General features: G+C 36.7%; 1 protein-coding gene across 10 annotated transcripts in view; it reads right to left on the reverse strand.

The window, feature by feature from the left end:
• ANKRD28 (ankyrin repeat domain 28) overlaps positions 1–17,311 on the reverse strand; it is a 199,658-nt gene that overhangs the window by 51,236 nt on the left and 131,111 nt on the right. For 8 of the 10 annotated variants that reach the window (XR_006718746.1, XR_006718745.1, XM_045503681.1 and 5 more), the window contains 4 exons: positions 15,519–15,589; positions 9,504–9,704; positions 7,863–7,950; positions 2,246–2,388 (listed from right to left, as the gene is read on the reverse strand). Coding sequence is in view for 8 of the 10 variants with exons in the window: in XM_045503681.1 (XP_045359637.1) it covers positions 2,246–2,388; positions 7,863–7,950; positions 9,504–9,704; positions 15,519–15,589 (503 nt within the window). In the remaining 2 variants the exon portion in view is untranslated. The remainder of the gene's footprint in view (positions 1–2,245; positions 2,389–7,862; positions 7,951–9,503; positions 9,705–15,518; positions 15,590–17,311) is intronic. The other 2 variants (XM_045503684.1, XM_045503685.1) reach the window with 1 other exon arrangement.

Raw genomic sequence — 17,311 nt, forward strand, 5'->3', positions numbered from 1 at the left:
CATTTGAGGAGAAGGGGGAGCTTTGGCGCTCTCTGTTATCAGTGGACTTGGAGACTGAAATCAACCATGTGGGTAACTGATCAATCAATCAATCACACTTACATAATGGAGCCCCAATAAAATCTCTGAAAACAAAGCTACGGTGAGCTTTCCCGGTTGGCAAATACCATGAGCATATTCTCATATATTGATGCTAGGAGAGTAGGGAGTCCTAACTTCATCAGGAGAGAACAATGGAAGCTTTGTGTTTAGAATACTCCTGGGCCCAGCCCTATGTGTCTGTTCCTTTGGCTGATCTTAATTTGTATCTTTTTGTGTAATAAACCACGGGTATAATAGTTTTCAGTAAATTTTTTGAATCCTAGTGAATTATCAAACCCGAAGGTAGTTCTGGGCAACACTCCAAACTTGTAGTTGGTTGGAAGTAAGGGTGGTCTTGTGTGGAGACTGTGCCCTCTAACTTTGAAGTTGGCCCCAAATTACCACAACTCTATTTTACATTTTCTTTTCTGAAATCTCTGGGAACAGAAACTGAAGGAAGTGAAAAAGGAACACTTAACTTTGGTCAAAGTACCTAGATTTCATCACCAAAAGCTAAGACACATGGAATAGATGCCCCTCAGTCTCCAGAACTTTGAGAGATTGAATCTGTTGTTTTAAGTCCCTTACTTTATGGTGAATTGTTATGGCAGCCCTGGGAAACTAATAAATTATGCAATTGGAGGCCACATGTCACTAAACAGCTCTAAGTCTGACCACTTATTTTAAAGAATGCTCTGTCACCATGGTTTACAAATGTTATTTTACTGTCAATAAAAGAAATTTTAAAAACTGCACTAGTATGGATGTGAAACAGAGCTATAGAACTGCTGAGCTGAAATAAAACTTCTATCTGTTCATACTCTACAGGACCCTACTTAACAACGTTAGGATTTTTGCAACTTCTCACAATCCTGACACATTTAGTAACTATTTGCTTGCTTCAGGCAGTGTTTCATATAATCCTTAAATTGAGTCTATTCAGCTCCACAATTCTGCCTTGCATTCTTTGTCCAACCAGACTACCATTTACCTTTTATTGTTTTTATAATTGATCTAAAACACCTCCCTCTCAGGCAAACCATAAGACCCTCTTAAATACTGAGAACAAACTGAGGGTTGATGGGGGAGAGGGGAAAGTGGGTGATGGGCATTGAGGAGGGCACCTGTTGGATGAGCACTGGGTGTTGTATGGAAACCAATTTGACAATAAATTATATTCAATATTAAAAAAATAAATTTTATGTGAAACTAAAAAAAATAAAAAAAATAAAAAAATAAAACACCTCCCTCTGGCAGAGCCTAACCCTCTCTCTCCTTCTAATTTGTTCTTTAAAAAAAAAAAAATTATTTTCAAGAGAGAAAGAGCTTGAACAGGGGAGGGGCAGAGAGAGGCTGGGGATAGAGTATCTGAAGCAGGCTCCACAATGACAGCAACAAGCCCGACATGGGGCTTTAATTCACAAAACGTGAGATCATGACCTGACCCAAAGTCAGATGCTCAATCAACTGAGCCACCCAGGTGCTCCCTTCTAATTTGCTCTTTTTAATCTATTTTGAACAATCAGATGAGTTTGTCAAAACTGTACCTAAAATAAATATACTAAGAGAGGTATATAAGCACAAGTGCTTAAAGGATGGCCTGTGAAAGTGACAGGCATTCTTAGCTATCTCAATTCAGAAATCAAATACATTCTGATAAAGCAACAACCCTCCTAACCAAACAGATTTATACAGTAAGGAACACTTATAGTTGATGGGCAAGAAGCCTGGAGTTTTCCTGCCTAGCTCTTGCCATTATTTTGTAATGTGAACTGCTACAGTCATTTAATGGGAATACTAGACTAACTATTAAGCAAATAAGACTAACAGTAGAAACCCAGCCATTTAGGAAAAATAATCCAGGTGTGTCTGATCTGCTCATTTCCATGGCTAAAATGGAGCTACAGGGCTCGAAATATGAAGCAGAAAAACCTGCATCGTCCATTCCCCTTTGGAATGTACTTTACCTCTTAGTATACTTTGACTAATTACATGATCAGATATTAGTGCACTATTATTATGTAAAGAACTATAAATATCTAATTAAAAGACAAATATTATTGTATAAAATTATCTTTTAAGTTTGAAATAAATTCTGCCAACAAGGTAATCACAAACATATAAAATGCCTCCTTCATTTATACTGCTCAATCTATATACCTACATCAACTCCAAGATCCAGAAGGTACTTGACCACGCTGATCATTCCACTAGAGGCTGCTGCATGAAGAGGTGTATAAGACTTCTTATCCTTGCATGTCACTTCAGCTCCATGTGCCACAAGTAATTTCACTACTTCGATGTGACCTGAAAATGTGTTTAAGAGAAAAAAATAAAAGCAGAGGAGCATATGGATATATATGAAATATAATCGTGGGTATCTTTTAAAAAAAGGTAAAAATGCAAATTAATAAATAATGCATAAGTCACCAATAAATCAAGTTATAACCAGAGAAAAGATGGAAGAAAAAGAAGTATTCAGATAATTTCAATAAATCTTGACAGCGGTAAGTAATTGAAAACTATTGTATTTATTATTTTATCTGGTGACAACCTTACAATCTATAACCCTCCGTTTGTCTAGATCTTGATTTCAAGGTTGTTTTAACACATTCGAGTTTTTTTTTTTTTAAATGTTATTTACTTTTGTGTGTGTGTGTGCGAGAGAGAGAAAGAGAGAGAGAGAGCGAGCGCAAGCGGGCGAGAGGCAGAGAGAGGGAGACACAGAATCCAAAGCAGGCTCCAGCCTCCAAGCTGTCAGCACAGAGCCTGATGTGGGGCTAAAACCCACGAATCATGAGATCATAACCTGAACCGAAGTCGGACACTTAACCAACTAAGCCACCCAGGCACCCCAACACATTCAAGTTTTGAAGTTAGCTTTTTATGTCTGATATAACACATAAGTTTATGTTTCTCTGCTTTAGTGGAATCTTATACTTGAAAATCTGGAAGTGACATGGGCTTGGGTTTCTTTAAAATGTTACTCTTTAGAACATGTGGTTAAAGACTTCTTCTCCCCTATTACTTCCACCAGATGTCTTTAATCAACTTAGTTTGTTATTCACCTTTGTATCAATCAGGATAGGCTATGTGTGCTGTGGTTAAAAATCAGTTCCCAAATCTCAGTGGTGTTTTATTTCTCATCATCACCATGATTGCTTGGCCAGAGGGCTCTGCTCAGTCACTCAAGGACCCAGGTTCATATAGCTGACACCACCTTGCATGTGGCCAGCCAGTACCAAAAGGAGGAACAGACTGCAGAATCTATCTTGGATCAGCAATTAACTGCTCTGGTCCAGAGGTGATGCTGCTATCAATTCACTAGTCAGAACTAGTACCAGGCCCCACCATACCATACAAGGAGGCCAGGAAGGGGGACATGTATCCAGAAAGAAGGAGAACCACTATTCTCTTTTTATATCTCCTTGGTCTTCATCAGGTTAGATTATACGGCGCTTTTTCCTCCTCCCATAATGCTTCCCATCCTTGTGCCTTTGTTCATGGGATTCCTTCATTGCATGGAATGTTCTGCTTGGATGTTTCTTTCCAAGGATTGTTACTAACTCTTGAAGGCCCACATCAGTTCCCATCTTCTCTGATCAACCCCGTTATCTCTCTTCCCTAGAAGCCTTATAAGCCAAAAGCACTACATACCTGTAAATACTATCTAATAAGTATATAATGCCTTCTGATGGTTCTTAAACTTGAATCATTATTTATTTAATTGCCTCTAATTACTTTTATGTATTACCTTCCCAAATATGTATTTTCAAAGGCAAAGGTATATTCCACAGGGCTGAGAACAGTGTTATAAACAAATAGGCACTCAAATATTTGTTAAATAAATTGTTCGTGACACCATTTTTTTATATCCCTTCATAGGGAATGAATATGTAAAGTTAATAACTATAAAAATGAGGCTTTCAAACATAGGCCCCTCTTCCTTGACAAAATTAGGCCAGGTTATAAGATGCACAAAGAATCAAGTAGATTTAATTGTTTATATGTAAATTACCAACTAAAGTGGATACTTTCAGCTATTTTTGCCCCATCTCAATAAGAAATCTCTACCATATTTTTAGGAAAAAAACCAAAGGAATATCTATCAAATCATTAGGTGCCAAATCAAATGTAATTATCACATAAGAGTATCACCTGGCCCAAAGATCACTCACTACACATTACCTTCTGATCTATGGCTCTAGAAAGATAGCTACTTGCATTTATTGAATGTGTGAAAATCAGTACCTAGAAGCCTCACACATAAACATAGCTTTTCAACTGGGCAAATGCGTATTATTCATTAATACACCAAAAAGAAACAAAGTTCTCTTGATGTTTAAGACTAAAAGGCTCATAATACTAACATACTAGAAAAACTGTTCAAAACCAAAACATCATTCATATAAATGGCACAGAATGTATTAATTGTGCATATAAACTAGTAGATTCCAGGAAGTATGAACTTCTCCTAACATCAATAAAACTTGAAAAGGGGCTACGCATAGGCAAATTTACAATTTTAAAACTGACAAATACTTATTTAAGCACATTTCAGAAATATGGATAAATTCTTTTAACTGAACCACTGAAAATATGAAAAAAGGGGCCTCTCCACAGCCAGTTTGAGGGTGACTTATTTAAAAGAAAAAAGGGAATAAAGTTCCAGAATGAAATAAATGATATTTGTTCTACCTACATTGTGGCCCTGGCCAGAACAAGTACGTGTCCTCCCTGTCAATTTATAGACTTATGCTACCAGGAAGACTAGATTTCATGTAATTTGTCTAAGTGTAGTTTTAGAAAATGGCATTCTTGGGGCGCCTGGGTGGCGCAGTCGGTTAAGCGTCCAACTTCAGCCAGGTCACGATCTCGCTGTCCGTGAGTTCGAGCCCCGCGTCAGGCTCTGGGCTGATGGCTCAGAGCCTGGAGCCTGCTTCCGATTCTGTATCTCCCTCTCTCTCTGCCCCTCCCCCGTTCATGCTCTGTCTCTCTCTGTCTCAAAAATAAATAAAAAACGTTAAAAAAAAAATTAAAAAAAAAAAAAAAGAAAATGGCATTCTTTGGACATGTATAGTATACATAATTTTACTTGAAAAATTCCCTGAATTTTTCTTTTGTTCATGACTGTGTAAAAATAAGGAAAATGAACTGTGATCAGAATTTGTAAGTCTTTATGAAAAGGAAAGGAAGGAGAAAAAAATACTATTTCATATTCATTCAAATTATGCACTGCTTTAAGAAGAAATTCGGGAATGAGTTGCTAATCAAGGTAATTAATATTTATTCAGTCCTTTCTATGTCAAAGTCATCATGGTAAGGTGATTTGAGGTAGAACTTGGCTGAATATTGCTAAAAGTACTGAAAGCAACAGAAAAGAGTGTATAAAAGGGATATCAATGGAGGTTCACAGTCAGAGTGAACATAGGGTAGGGAGGGGGATATGATGAACTCTTCCGGGATAGAGATATATATTGTTGCCAAACACTGACACATAATTCAGTAACAGCATTGGGATAAATGGTAGAGCCTAAGAGAAGAGTAAGGGGAACTTCAACCAGGGGATAGAAGTCCAGGGCAAATAAGAAGTTTGTGAGAAATAAATTATAAGAAGACTACATGTAATTTTAATGTCTCTTTCACAAATACTGACAGATTCTCTGAATATAACCCTAGTAGGGCCAAAGACCTGGCCACCGGGCTTGTCTATTAGACCAGTCAATAGCTCCCTACTTTTACATGTTTAGCTCTCTTTAATCCTGAATGCTTAGAACAGCTGAACAGTTTTAGAAACTATGTGTCAACATTCTTCTTCTTCCATGCTGAAAGAGATAGGGAAAGGAGAATTATAAATCCCTGAATGTTTATGCTCAAAAATTAAATGAGGCCCAAGAAACACGGAATACCTTTTTTAATCCACAACTGGCCTGAAAAGTGACATTCAGTGCACCAAAGAAAACAAAGTTATCAAAGGAGGGCTCCTGAGATATACACACCCAGCTATTCTGGGAGCTCAATTAGAGGCAACCCACAAAATCTGCTGGCCTTCAATTTCATGAAAACAACTGCTTAGTTAAGTCTTAATTCTTTGGAGGTAAGAGGCCTGATGAATTCTGCTTCATGTTTAAACCCTTTAACATAAGGTGTACCAAATCATTCAGAATAGATGCTCTAAAACTATCTGGAAGGATAAGCTACAGAAGAATATTCAGAAAAGTCCCCAAGACTTAAAATATGAAAAATATACAGGCTGTGAGGAAGGGACTTCCGGATGCTACAGGAGACGGGCTTCTGGATGTTTTACTTTCAAGTTACAGAAGAAAATTGCCCATGATATAACTAGAGGCATGAATCTCTGGTGTGAGAGAAATACCAGAAGCCCAAATGTTCAGCATCTGGCTTTCAAAACAGGGACATCTGACAAGGATATTAACCTTCAAGAACCTTCATTTTTGATCATTCCTTATACTCACACTAAAGGTCAGACTTGCAATTCACTATGGATTCTGCTGCTTTTGGTTTTTTCTACTACAGGCAAAAAATGCTGGACCTTGGGGTTATCTACACAACTGGTTTGAGCTCATTTATTTTCTTCCAATGTCATATTTTACAATTTTATATAGTTTAAAAAATTAATAATCTTCCATCAAAAATCTTCCTTTAATTTTTTATTTTTATGTCAGAAACAGGAAAAGACAAAACCAAGAGCAGGGAGTCCTGAAGATAAGCTATGCCTATAAGAAGGGTGGCTAGCTAAATGTCTTTGTAATTAGGTAGTATGCATGGCAAATCAGGGAATGACTCTAGTATTACACATAAGGTGTCAATCCATATGTGATTTTTCTTAAGCCAGAGGAGCCAAAATAGCAGAAGGAGAATTATAACCTTTGGCAGGGAAGAGAAAAAATTCTGAGGCTCCATCGCTACAAAGGGAGGAAGAGTTCTTTCAGTTTTATTTTGAGAAACTTGAAAAATATATGTCTATATCCAGCTCTTCCTCCCAGAGGTACAACCCTAGCCTTGTAGGACTTGCAAGGTTCGTGGCAGGTTGTACTTCATCCATACTTAGAGATTTACTTCCACCTGCATGGTTTTAGCACCCACAAGCCTGTTCTTTTTGTGCACTTAAAAATATCTTGAGGTAGGCTCAAGATCTGCCTGCACTCTAGCTGTCCAAGTCACCTTAAGAACCAATTGATGTTTCTGTTAGTACTCTGGTTGCCTGGTTTTGGGTAGTCTACCCCAAGACTGTTTTCCCACGAGCTCTGTCAGGTTGTAGGGTGCAATTTTGCAAATCCCAAGATTTTTCAAGAACATATACATGTCACAGCAGAAAAGCCTACACTCTAAGCCTTAGTTTCTTTCTGTGAAATTACTGTTGTAGAAATCAAACACGATGTTGCCTATTCAACCCAGTGGCCCAAAATAATAGGCTTCTTAAAGCATCTTCATAACTTCTATCTTAATATTCCCATGAAAACAAGGATGGATATAAGAATGGGCTTCTAGTAAACCACCAACTAAGATTATGCTTCCCAGACTTGTGTCTAGGATGTCTCTCCCTTTAAAAGTAAACAGAATTATTTTCAAACAGCTTTAAGAAAACTGGACCTGAAATGTCCCCCACTACCAGGCTGGGTCCATTTGGGCAGCAAATTTAGATATGGTGTAACTTCTCACTATCCTTAAAAACAGATGTTATACCAAATGCAAGAACTAAAATGTACAAATTTTCCTGAATACATAATGTCAAAAAATGAAACTTAAAACATACATACCCATATATGCTGCCCAATGAATTGCCCGTCTATCTTTCTTGTCAAAAGCATTAATATTGGCACCTCTAGACAAGAGTAGTTTGACCATCTGTAATAAGAATAAACACAGTTTCATCAAAATTCAGAAGAACTGTTCATGAATATCCCTTATGATGACTACTCATCTCAATCTCTGTGGCACTGAATTTCTGTGTTGTAGACTAAACAGTGAAGACCCTTTAACATAATTCAATAAATAATAAGACAAAATATGAAAAAAAGATTTACAATGCACGTTATTGAAGTCAGGCATCAGTATCTTTTAAAGATGCCCTTTTGTGTCCTGTCCTGGTATTTTATGAACAAAGAAGTACAAATATGGGAAGTCTAAAGGTGGAATATTTAACAACAGGTTTTATTTCTTTTAATAGCCCAAAGTGCTGTTAAGATGTAAAGTGCATTTTTACCCCAGAAATGTCTTAAATTTAATTCAAACACAAACATAGTATCTATAATACGGTTAGATCCAAAGGTCACTGGGTAGTCTACTTACCTCATGATGTAGTACCTCATAGATTTCTATTCTGTCTAACCATATTTATGATAAGTTTCCCCACAGGAAAGGGCATTCCATGTTCCAAAAAAGGGGACGTATCTTGTGACCTTAACTGCAGTGAAGGCAAGGATTCTTTATGTTGCAAAAACAGAGGAACAGTGAAAACATCACTGCAGCCACTAGCACTCAGGCATGGAATCTTGGGAATGTCACTTTATCTCTGAGTTTCTGTGTCTGCAACAAAAATGAAGGATGGGCAAGCTGGCCTCAAAGGTTTTTTTGTTACTCTGTATTTCCTTCTTTACTAAGTCTTTTATGTACACATAAACCTTACTCTTTACCATGACAATATCTAACATGAAGCAATGATTGTTGTAGAAGATAACTAAATACTGGGGTGCCTGGGTGGCTCAGTCAGCTAAGTGTCCACCTTCAGCTCACATCATGACCTCATGGTTCGTGAGTTCAAGCCCTGCGTCGGGTTCTGTGCTGACAGCTTGGAGCCTGGAGCCTGCCTCAGATTCTGTGTCTCCCTCTCTCTCTGCCCCTTCCCTGTTTGTGCTTACTCTCTCTCTCTCTCTCAAAAAAGAAAAAAAGAAAGAAAAGAAAACTAAATATTAATTTTCTTAAATTATTTCCTTTCATGGTCTGTTATCAAAGAATTCTTGACTAAACATTGATAATAAATAAGAAAATATTTTCTAATCTCTGTTTTCCTTTTTTACTATCTTTCTGGGAGCAAAATGAAACTGCTCTATCTTTCTGGATTATTTTTTCCACAATGCCAGAACATACTTTTCACATTGTGTTTAGCTGGCAGTGCTCTCCTTCATCTTCTGTTGTCCTTTGACCATGAAATTCAAGTGTATAGGGCTATATCTGATACGTAAACTTCAAAATTTGAGAATGCTGTATCACAAATTTTATCATGAAAAGAAGTCGAGGGTTTGCTAAAGGCAAAGTTAGACAAAAATGAGCAAGACGGATATTTCTGTTTGCTACTACCATGGATTGAGTGGCTAAAAAGGGCAAGTTCATTAATAATTAGACTGGTGAGTGGGAGGATGATGGGAGAGAGAACCACTGTCTAACTGAACACTACCTACCTCACCATGTCCACTAAAAGCTGCATGATGTAATGCGGTCCTCCCCGCTCGATCAGACACGTTTACATTACTTAGAAGAGGTACCAAAGCTTCAGCACACTTTACAGCTTTATTAGCAGCAGCGATGTGTAAAGGGGTTTGCCAATTTTTGTCTCGAGCATTAACATCTGCAGAATGCTTCAAAAGTACCTGCACTGCTTCCTAAAACATATGAAGGTAAAAGTTACAAAAGACAAATGAGTTAACAGTTTTAGAAATTATATATGTATAATATATACATATATTATACATATACATATACATATATACATACATATATTATATATTACATATATAAATTATATATATTAAGGAATTAAAATTTCCTAAGGAAATAAAAAGTCTGGCAGAACCTGCTATAAATGAGTCGGATTTATTCAAGAAAATAAAATATTCTGAACTAAAGGCAGTACTACTCACAGCCATTATAAAATGCAATGAGATAAAACATTGCCCTTTTCTGTTGTCCAATTAAAGGCATACCAACATTAAAATGTGCAAGAAATACTAACAAATATTCTTTAAAAACATTCATCAGTTCTCGTTTTTCTAGATGGCAAGACACAATTAATTTATACTCTAAATAGTTTTAAAGAGAATTATTACTTTGACAATAAATACATAAAAATTTAAAACATACTGTCTCCCAAATTAATATACACGTATTTTATAAAAGGAGAAATCACTAGGATCTGGAGAGAAACAGACCAACAGGTAAATAAAGAAACAGATGCTGTGATGCTAACTGGTGAGAAAGTTAACAGGCAATTTAAGAGCTTAGTATCCAAAGGGATTTGTCTTCCAGAAACACAAGGAAAACTTCACAACACATCTATAAATTGGCCTCATGGCTAGATACTAAGGAATCCAGTATGCAATCTACAGTAAGCAATATAGTCAGAACTAAACTTAGCAAGAAGTTTTTCCTTGTAGTAATAATCCTATCTTTGGCAGATGAATGACGAACTATGTATGAAATAAAAAGGCCCAGAACAGAAATCATCTCAGTTCATTTACCAGGTATAACTATTTAAGTCTAGTAACAATGACCCTTGGTTTTCTTAAAAAAAAAAAAAAAAAGTACATGAAAAGTGTTTGAAAGCGTCAAATAACTGTAAGTAGCGAGGAAGACTAAACAAAATACTATCATCTCTGATTCACACATAGCTTTCAAAGCCTTTCAAATAAAAAGTAATCAGAACTGTCTGAAATATGGGAAACAGCATAAATACTTATTAACAGGACTGACAAAGGCTAGAGAGAGGCCCAGTAACCTATCAATCTGCTAAGGAAGTCAGCCAGTCATATACATGTATATGTGCGTATATATATGTATAGGCCTACTCTAGACCCCACAATTCCACTCGTTATCTGCCCAACAGAAATTTAAAAAGACCCATCCAAGAATGTCCACAGTAGTTTTATTCATAACAGCCACAAACCAGAAATGCAAACAGCCATTAACAGGAAAATGGATAAACTATTGTACATCCATATAATGAAATACTCTTCAGCAATAAGAGGAATGAACATTCAATTCACGTAATATGGAAGACTCTCAAAAATATTAAGTTGGGGGCCCTGGTTGACTCAGTCGGTTAAGTGTCTCTTGGTTTTGGCTTAGGTCATTATCTCAACAGTTCGTGAGATCAAGCCCTGAGTTGGGCTCCGCACTGACAGCACAGAGACTGCTTGAGATTCTCTTTCTCTCTCTTTCTGCTCCCCTGCTCTCAAAAAACAAACACCCAAAGCCAAAAGACAACCAACAACAACAAAACTTAAAAAAGTATTAAGTTGAACAAAAGAAGTCAAGATACAAGAGTACATACTGTATGGTTCCATTTTTATAAAGCTCTAGAATAAGCAAAATTATTCTATGGTGGAAGAAATCAGAACAGTGGTTGCCTAGGGGACAGGCAAGACTGACTAGAAAGGGACATGAGGTAACTTGCCGGAGTGATGGAAATCTTCCATATCTTGATTGGGAAAAAAGGTTACATGAGTGGATACGTGTGTCCAAACCCAAGACTACACATGTGTTCATTTACTGTAAATTATACTTCAATGAAAAAAAGGAGTATAAAGAAAAGGATACAGACAGGAAGTGGTACAAACACACCATCAGGATTCTCCAACTCAAGAAGGGTATATTGTGATTTGGAGGATAAAACTAACATTATCCTGGGAAATGTTAGTAGATATGTTGATGGATGTACTAGAAAATAATTAAAAACAAAATGAAGAATTTATAATTGGATTAAGTTAGGCAAACAGTGGGAATAAGTGCCAGGCTTCCCTTATTCATTCCCACTCTGGAATTCACAGTGTATACTTCTGAAAAGTATGGAGAATAGTTATGTTCCATTAGCAAGAAATAGAAAATTCAAAACTATTTTTTTGTTTTGCTGAAAAGCAAGAATAAATCCAGTTAATGGTAGGTGAGGGTGGGTAAGACGGCACCTAAGAAACGTTATAAACATAGTTACCAAGATCCTAGAATCAAGACAGACCAAAGTTTGAACAAGGGGTTCACTGCTATGGACCGAATTGTGTTCCCCCACAATTCATATGTTGAAGCCCTAACACCTCCCAGTGTGACTATATTTGGAGACAGTGTCTTTGGGAGGTAATTGAAGTTAAATGAGATCATAAGGGAGGCAACCTGATCTGATACTTTAGAAGAAGAGGAAGTGAGAAAGATCCCCCCCCCTCTTTCTCTTTACCATGTGAAGACACAGTGGAAGTAGCAGTTTGCAAAGCCCAGAAGATAGCCCTCATTAGAAACTCTGCTGGACCTTGATCTGGGACTTCCAGCCTCCAGACTAGGAGAAAACAAATTTCTGTTGTTTATGCCACACAGTCAATAATATTTTGTTATGGCAACCCAAGCTGACTAATGTATCCACCATTTATCATTCACAATAGGATGTCAGATCACAATAGCAGTAATCTTTGAAAATTCAGAAAAAAACAAATCTCTACAGACTGGAGGGAGACATTAAACCAAACCAAACACGCGGATTTCTAGAAATTACAATCAATAAGCCTGTTGTCAGAACTAGTAAAACTCTAGATCATATTATCAGCACATTATAAGTATTTGGAAAATAATATAGGAATAATAAAAGGTATATACGGTTCCACTAATGATAAATATTACCATAGCAACCTTAATTCCAATTTTTCCATTATTAGAGGCTATGTATGTGTAAGAAATACTCCAGGTGTGCCTTGACTTTAAAAAATCAGCTAAGTAGGGCGCTCGGGTGGCTCAGTCGATTAAGCAACCGACTTTAGCTCAGGTCATGATCTCATGGTCCATGGATTTGAACTCCGTGTTGGACTCTGTGCTGACAGCTCAGAGCCTGGAGCCTGCTTTAGATTCTGTCTGTCTGTCTGTCTGTCTCTCTCTCTCTCTCTCTGCTCCTTCCCTTTTCATGCTCTGTATCTCTCTCTCTCTCAAAAATAAACAAACATTAAAAAAATTTTTTTTAAGAAAAAACTCAGCTAAATATCCTATGACACAGATTTTAATAAAATTATGACATATGGGGTGATGACAAAAGGTTAAATAATTTTGTCCAAAGAGTATTTATTCATTGCTTGGGGTCCACCTAGAAGAGTTTCTACAGCACTAGCTGTCTGTGGCTCTGCCTTTTTAAAAGCAATTCTTACCATTGATTTGAAGTCAGGCATGGGAAAAAGAAGGGCTAACACATTCGCAAATAAACGTAATAGTGGGAGGGACTGCCAATATCTCATGTGATAATATAAACTTGGGGTCTTGACAGAACTAAGATGTAATTCCTAAAGTTAAAAAAGTAAATGTATATCTTCCAGAGGATTTAGCAGTGTGATGTGGCTTCTTAAAAAAAACAAGCTAAAAAAACCAAAACAAGAACACACAAAAAGCCCTAATACTCAGTAATCAATTTATTCAGAAGAATACTCAGCATTGAGAGAGCTAAATTGTATGCTCCGACTTGAAGAATGGCAGTCACAAATCACCACTGGAGATGAGATGAGTCAGCCAGCCAATACGATGAGGTGTGTGGAAGCCATGTCACTGAGGGAAAGTGAGGAGTTTAGGATTTGTAACCCAAAGCAGCCTTTCTCAACCCAGGTAAAGTGCAGGAATTAAGCATTAAGGCATCCTCTTTGTGATGAATTAACTTCTCCACTATGTTCTATGATGGTGTTAGCTTCCAAAGGCCTTGGAGGATTGGCACCCTCTTTAGGGCTTTCTTCTCTCACAGTACTTCAAAAACATAAACCAAAGCTGCCTAAAATTTTGTCTTTTCCATACCCTTCTGTGGCTATATTTCCTTATTCAATGAAATTAAGTACAGCACTCTTTTGCTCTCAGGATGTAGTAGAAAAAATGAAAAGAACATGGGTGCAACTGGTATTCTTGACTAGGTTTCCTACAAAAGAATACTACTACACAGCCCAGTAATTTTTAGGCTGAAAGCATACTCAAGAAACTTATTAAGATCACTGCTTTCTAACCTACAGCTTGCCTGTAAGTTCAGGCTAAGTACATAGTTTTAAAAAATCAGCTGTTAAGTCTTTGGGCGGAACCTGCAACCTTCCTCTAATATTAATTACCTTAAGAATTTCTGGTCTGTTTTACAATCTCTACAAATATGCAAAGTGTCCCTTATGACTTAATTTGGCAAAACTCCATTAATTTTAATAATCATATTCCCAAGGGTCATACTAAAAACTGGATAGGTATGACTAACTTATTAATAGGTCCCAATGACAGTAATGTTTATCTTCCTTAACTGCCTTGTTTACAGAAACTCTTTATAAGAGGGCTAACCACAAACTTAACATTACCAAGGAATTTCAGAATTCAAAATATTTTGGTTAATGTCTTAGTTTTCATGAAAATCCCCAGGTCTGCCTAAGATCACAGAGCTAGAAAGTGGCAAGTGATATCTGTAGCCAGTTTCTCCAGATCCAAGTTGCACATTCCAGCAGCTACAGCACATCACAGACCCAGATGTGGTAAGATGTGCTCCAGCGCACCACCCACGGTTCTCTCCCTCCCGTTCCTCCCAACTAGGAGGCTACAGCTAACAGACTGCCGCAGTCACGTTGCAGGGTTTGAAATCCCTCCCAGCCGCTCACCCTCTACTTCTCTTCACTTGTTTAATTCTTGTTCTGGGTTCAAGATGTAGTTCATAATGAGAAATACAAAGAAAAGTGAAGAGATAAGAGTTCTTTGGACACAATGCATTTTTAAAATGCACCGAATACATTTTAGAAAGAGTAAAATGACAGAAAAAAGAGTGTCTAGGTTTTCATCCCATTTCTGCTACTCAAAAGTTGAGTGGTTTCTGGCAAATGATGAACTACAATTCCCTCAAAATATCTATCCTACAAGGATGTCATGAGGACTAGAAGTATGAAAAACATAAAAATGAATGTTCTCCAAAACTGTCAGTTATCTTGAAGAGTAAATAGTATAGGGTTACAAATAAGAAGAAGCTGTTCTTCCCCATAAGACACCTAGAATTTTTAGGTTATATATTTAGAACTGGTAAAATGTGAGATCGAGCAATGTTTTTGAAGCTAATTTCAGTGTTTAACCAAACGATACTTCAATGAATCGTTATATACTGCTGAGATTATTTCTTGATTACACTCAGCAGAACCTCTGCAGCCTGTCCAGTAGAGATAAGATTGAGGAGGATTTTATAAGATAACAAATAATTTCTCTTGTAGGACATATACAAGGAGGGTTTTCTATTCTTTGCTATTTCAGACTCTTCAAGAGACCTTAGTCACAAAAGAGAAATGGGGAACACTTAACTTGGTTTGTACAAATTCTAAAGTCAAATAACCAATATAGGTATTTTCAGTTGCTTTTTCCTACTTGTGAAAACACAGAATTTTAATATGGGCTCACAGGCAGGCCTACTTATAATGTTTTTATATATGATGTATTTACTAAGAGAAATTTCATACCTCACTACAAGATGCAACTGCTCTGTGTAAAGGTGTCAACCATTTGCTGTCTTTGGCATTAACTCTAGCTCCTGCAACAAGAAGAAAAAAATAAATTGAAATATTTTACATAAAATATTTTAAATAAGTTTCCTGAAATATTAGTTATATATAGTCCAAATTGGGTAAGTAACAACTGAAAAAGTAGTACTTCATTTTTTTATACTTTCTGCTAATAAATTACCATTAAATCACAAAACAAAATTCTCCAATAAGGTATTAGCTCTTTTTATTAAAAATAAAAGAAACATCCATTTATATATAGACTAGAAAAGCACCTTTATACAGAGCATATTAAAGTAAAAATAAGATCCCATTTTAAATCGTGTCTTAAAAAAGTCAAATACTTAATAAGAATACTCCTATGTAAAATGCAGACCATTACAAAGTCTTCATTACATTTCTTTACTAAGAATCTATCATGGTATAAAGCAATATAATATCAAAATTGTTCTTCAATGAGGATAAAAACTGCATTAGGTATTCCTGTGTAAAATGGATACAATGGCTACCGACTTAAGGAAAAAAAACTGAGAAAGAAATGAATGGACCCACATGTCTTTCTGGGTTACACCTAAAGGTTTAAATAATTACAAAAATATCAACTACGTACAGTTATTTAAAAATCATTGCTGGGGCACCTGGGTGGCTCAGTCGGTTAAGCATCAGACTTGGTTTCAGGTCATGATCTCACAGTTTGTGAATTTGATTGAGCCCTGTGTCGGGTTCTGTGCTGACAGCTCAGAGCCTGGAGCCTGCTTCAGATTCTGTCTCCTCTCTGCCCCTCCCCTCCTCACACACTGTCTCTCTTTCTCTCTCTCAAATATAAATCAACGTTAAAAAAATTATAAAAAGTCACTGGCAATGGATAAAAATTATCCTTAATAGAATATAAATACATTTAGTGAGACCAAAAAAAAAAAAAAAAAAGGGAAAAATCTATTGGCTATATAAAATCCACTGATTTTGTACCTAAATCCCAACCAAACAGGAGCAGCAACCAAACTGTAGCATCAGTGTATATCTAAGTAAAAACACACAGCCCCAGCTCTTAAAACTGTAGAGGGACTGGCAATAGGTCCTACACTATAAACAATCCTATATTTATATCCAAGATCATTACTAGCTAGTAAGAAAGGCCTTTAGATATCTAGTCCAAACTCCTTATTTTCTAGATGATGAAACACAGGTACGGCGGATAGCTTAACATCGAAGTATAGTAGAACCAAGGCTAAATTCAGATGTCTAATGTTTACACTGTATGTTTTGAGTGTGAGGTTCCAGGGAATAATCAAGTGCAGTGACTCGAAGTTACAGCTCTAATAACTACTAGCTATGGGTTCTTAACTAGCTGCGTGATCCCTCTCAACCTGTTTCTTCATCTATAAAGCAGATCTCCTAATACCTTGTTACAAAGATTAACATGATAAACACACAATACATGTATATTAGAATAGATTTAAAAGTCTTGAATGTGAGAGAAAAATGAAATGAAATGTAAGTGTATAAAACCATCCACAAATGTAAGAAGTTGAAATTCTGAGAGTAGCTAAACTCTGAGCAGTGACAGTGAGGACACTGAAAGAATCAAGAACCAACATGAGAGCTTTTCATGATTGTTCAGTTAGGCTTTGGGCGAAAGACAGGGGCTCAGCAAAATGAAGAACAGCTACAGAGAGTAGTATAATATTCATGTAATAAACATCTGAACAACCATCTGCTAGGCTCTTGGGAGACCAAAATGGTTAAAACAC

This window comes from Leopardus geoffroyi, chromosome C2 (genome assembly GCF_018350155.1).
Source record: "Leopardus geoffroyi isolate Oge1 chromosome C2, O.geoffroyi_Oge1_pat1.0, whole genome shotgun sequence".
Taxonomy (NCBI): Eukaryota; Metazoa; Chordata; class Mammalia; order Carnivora; family Felidae; genus Leopardus; species Leopardus geoffroyi.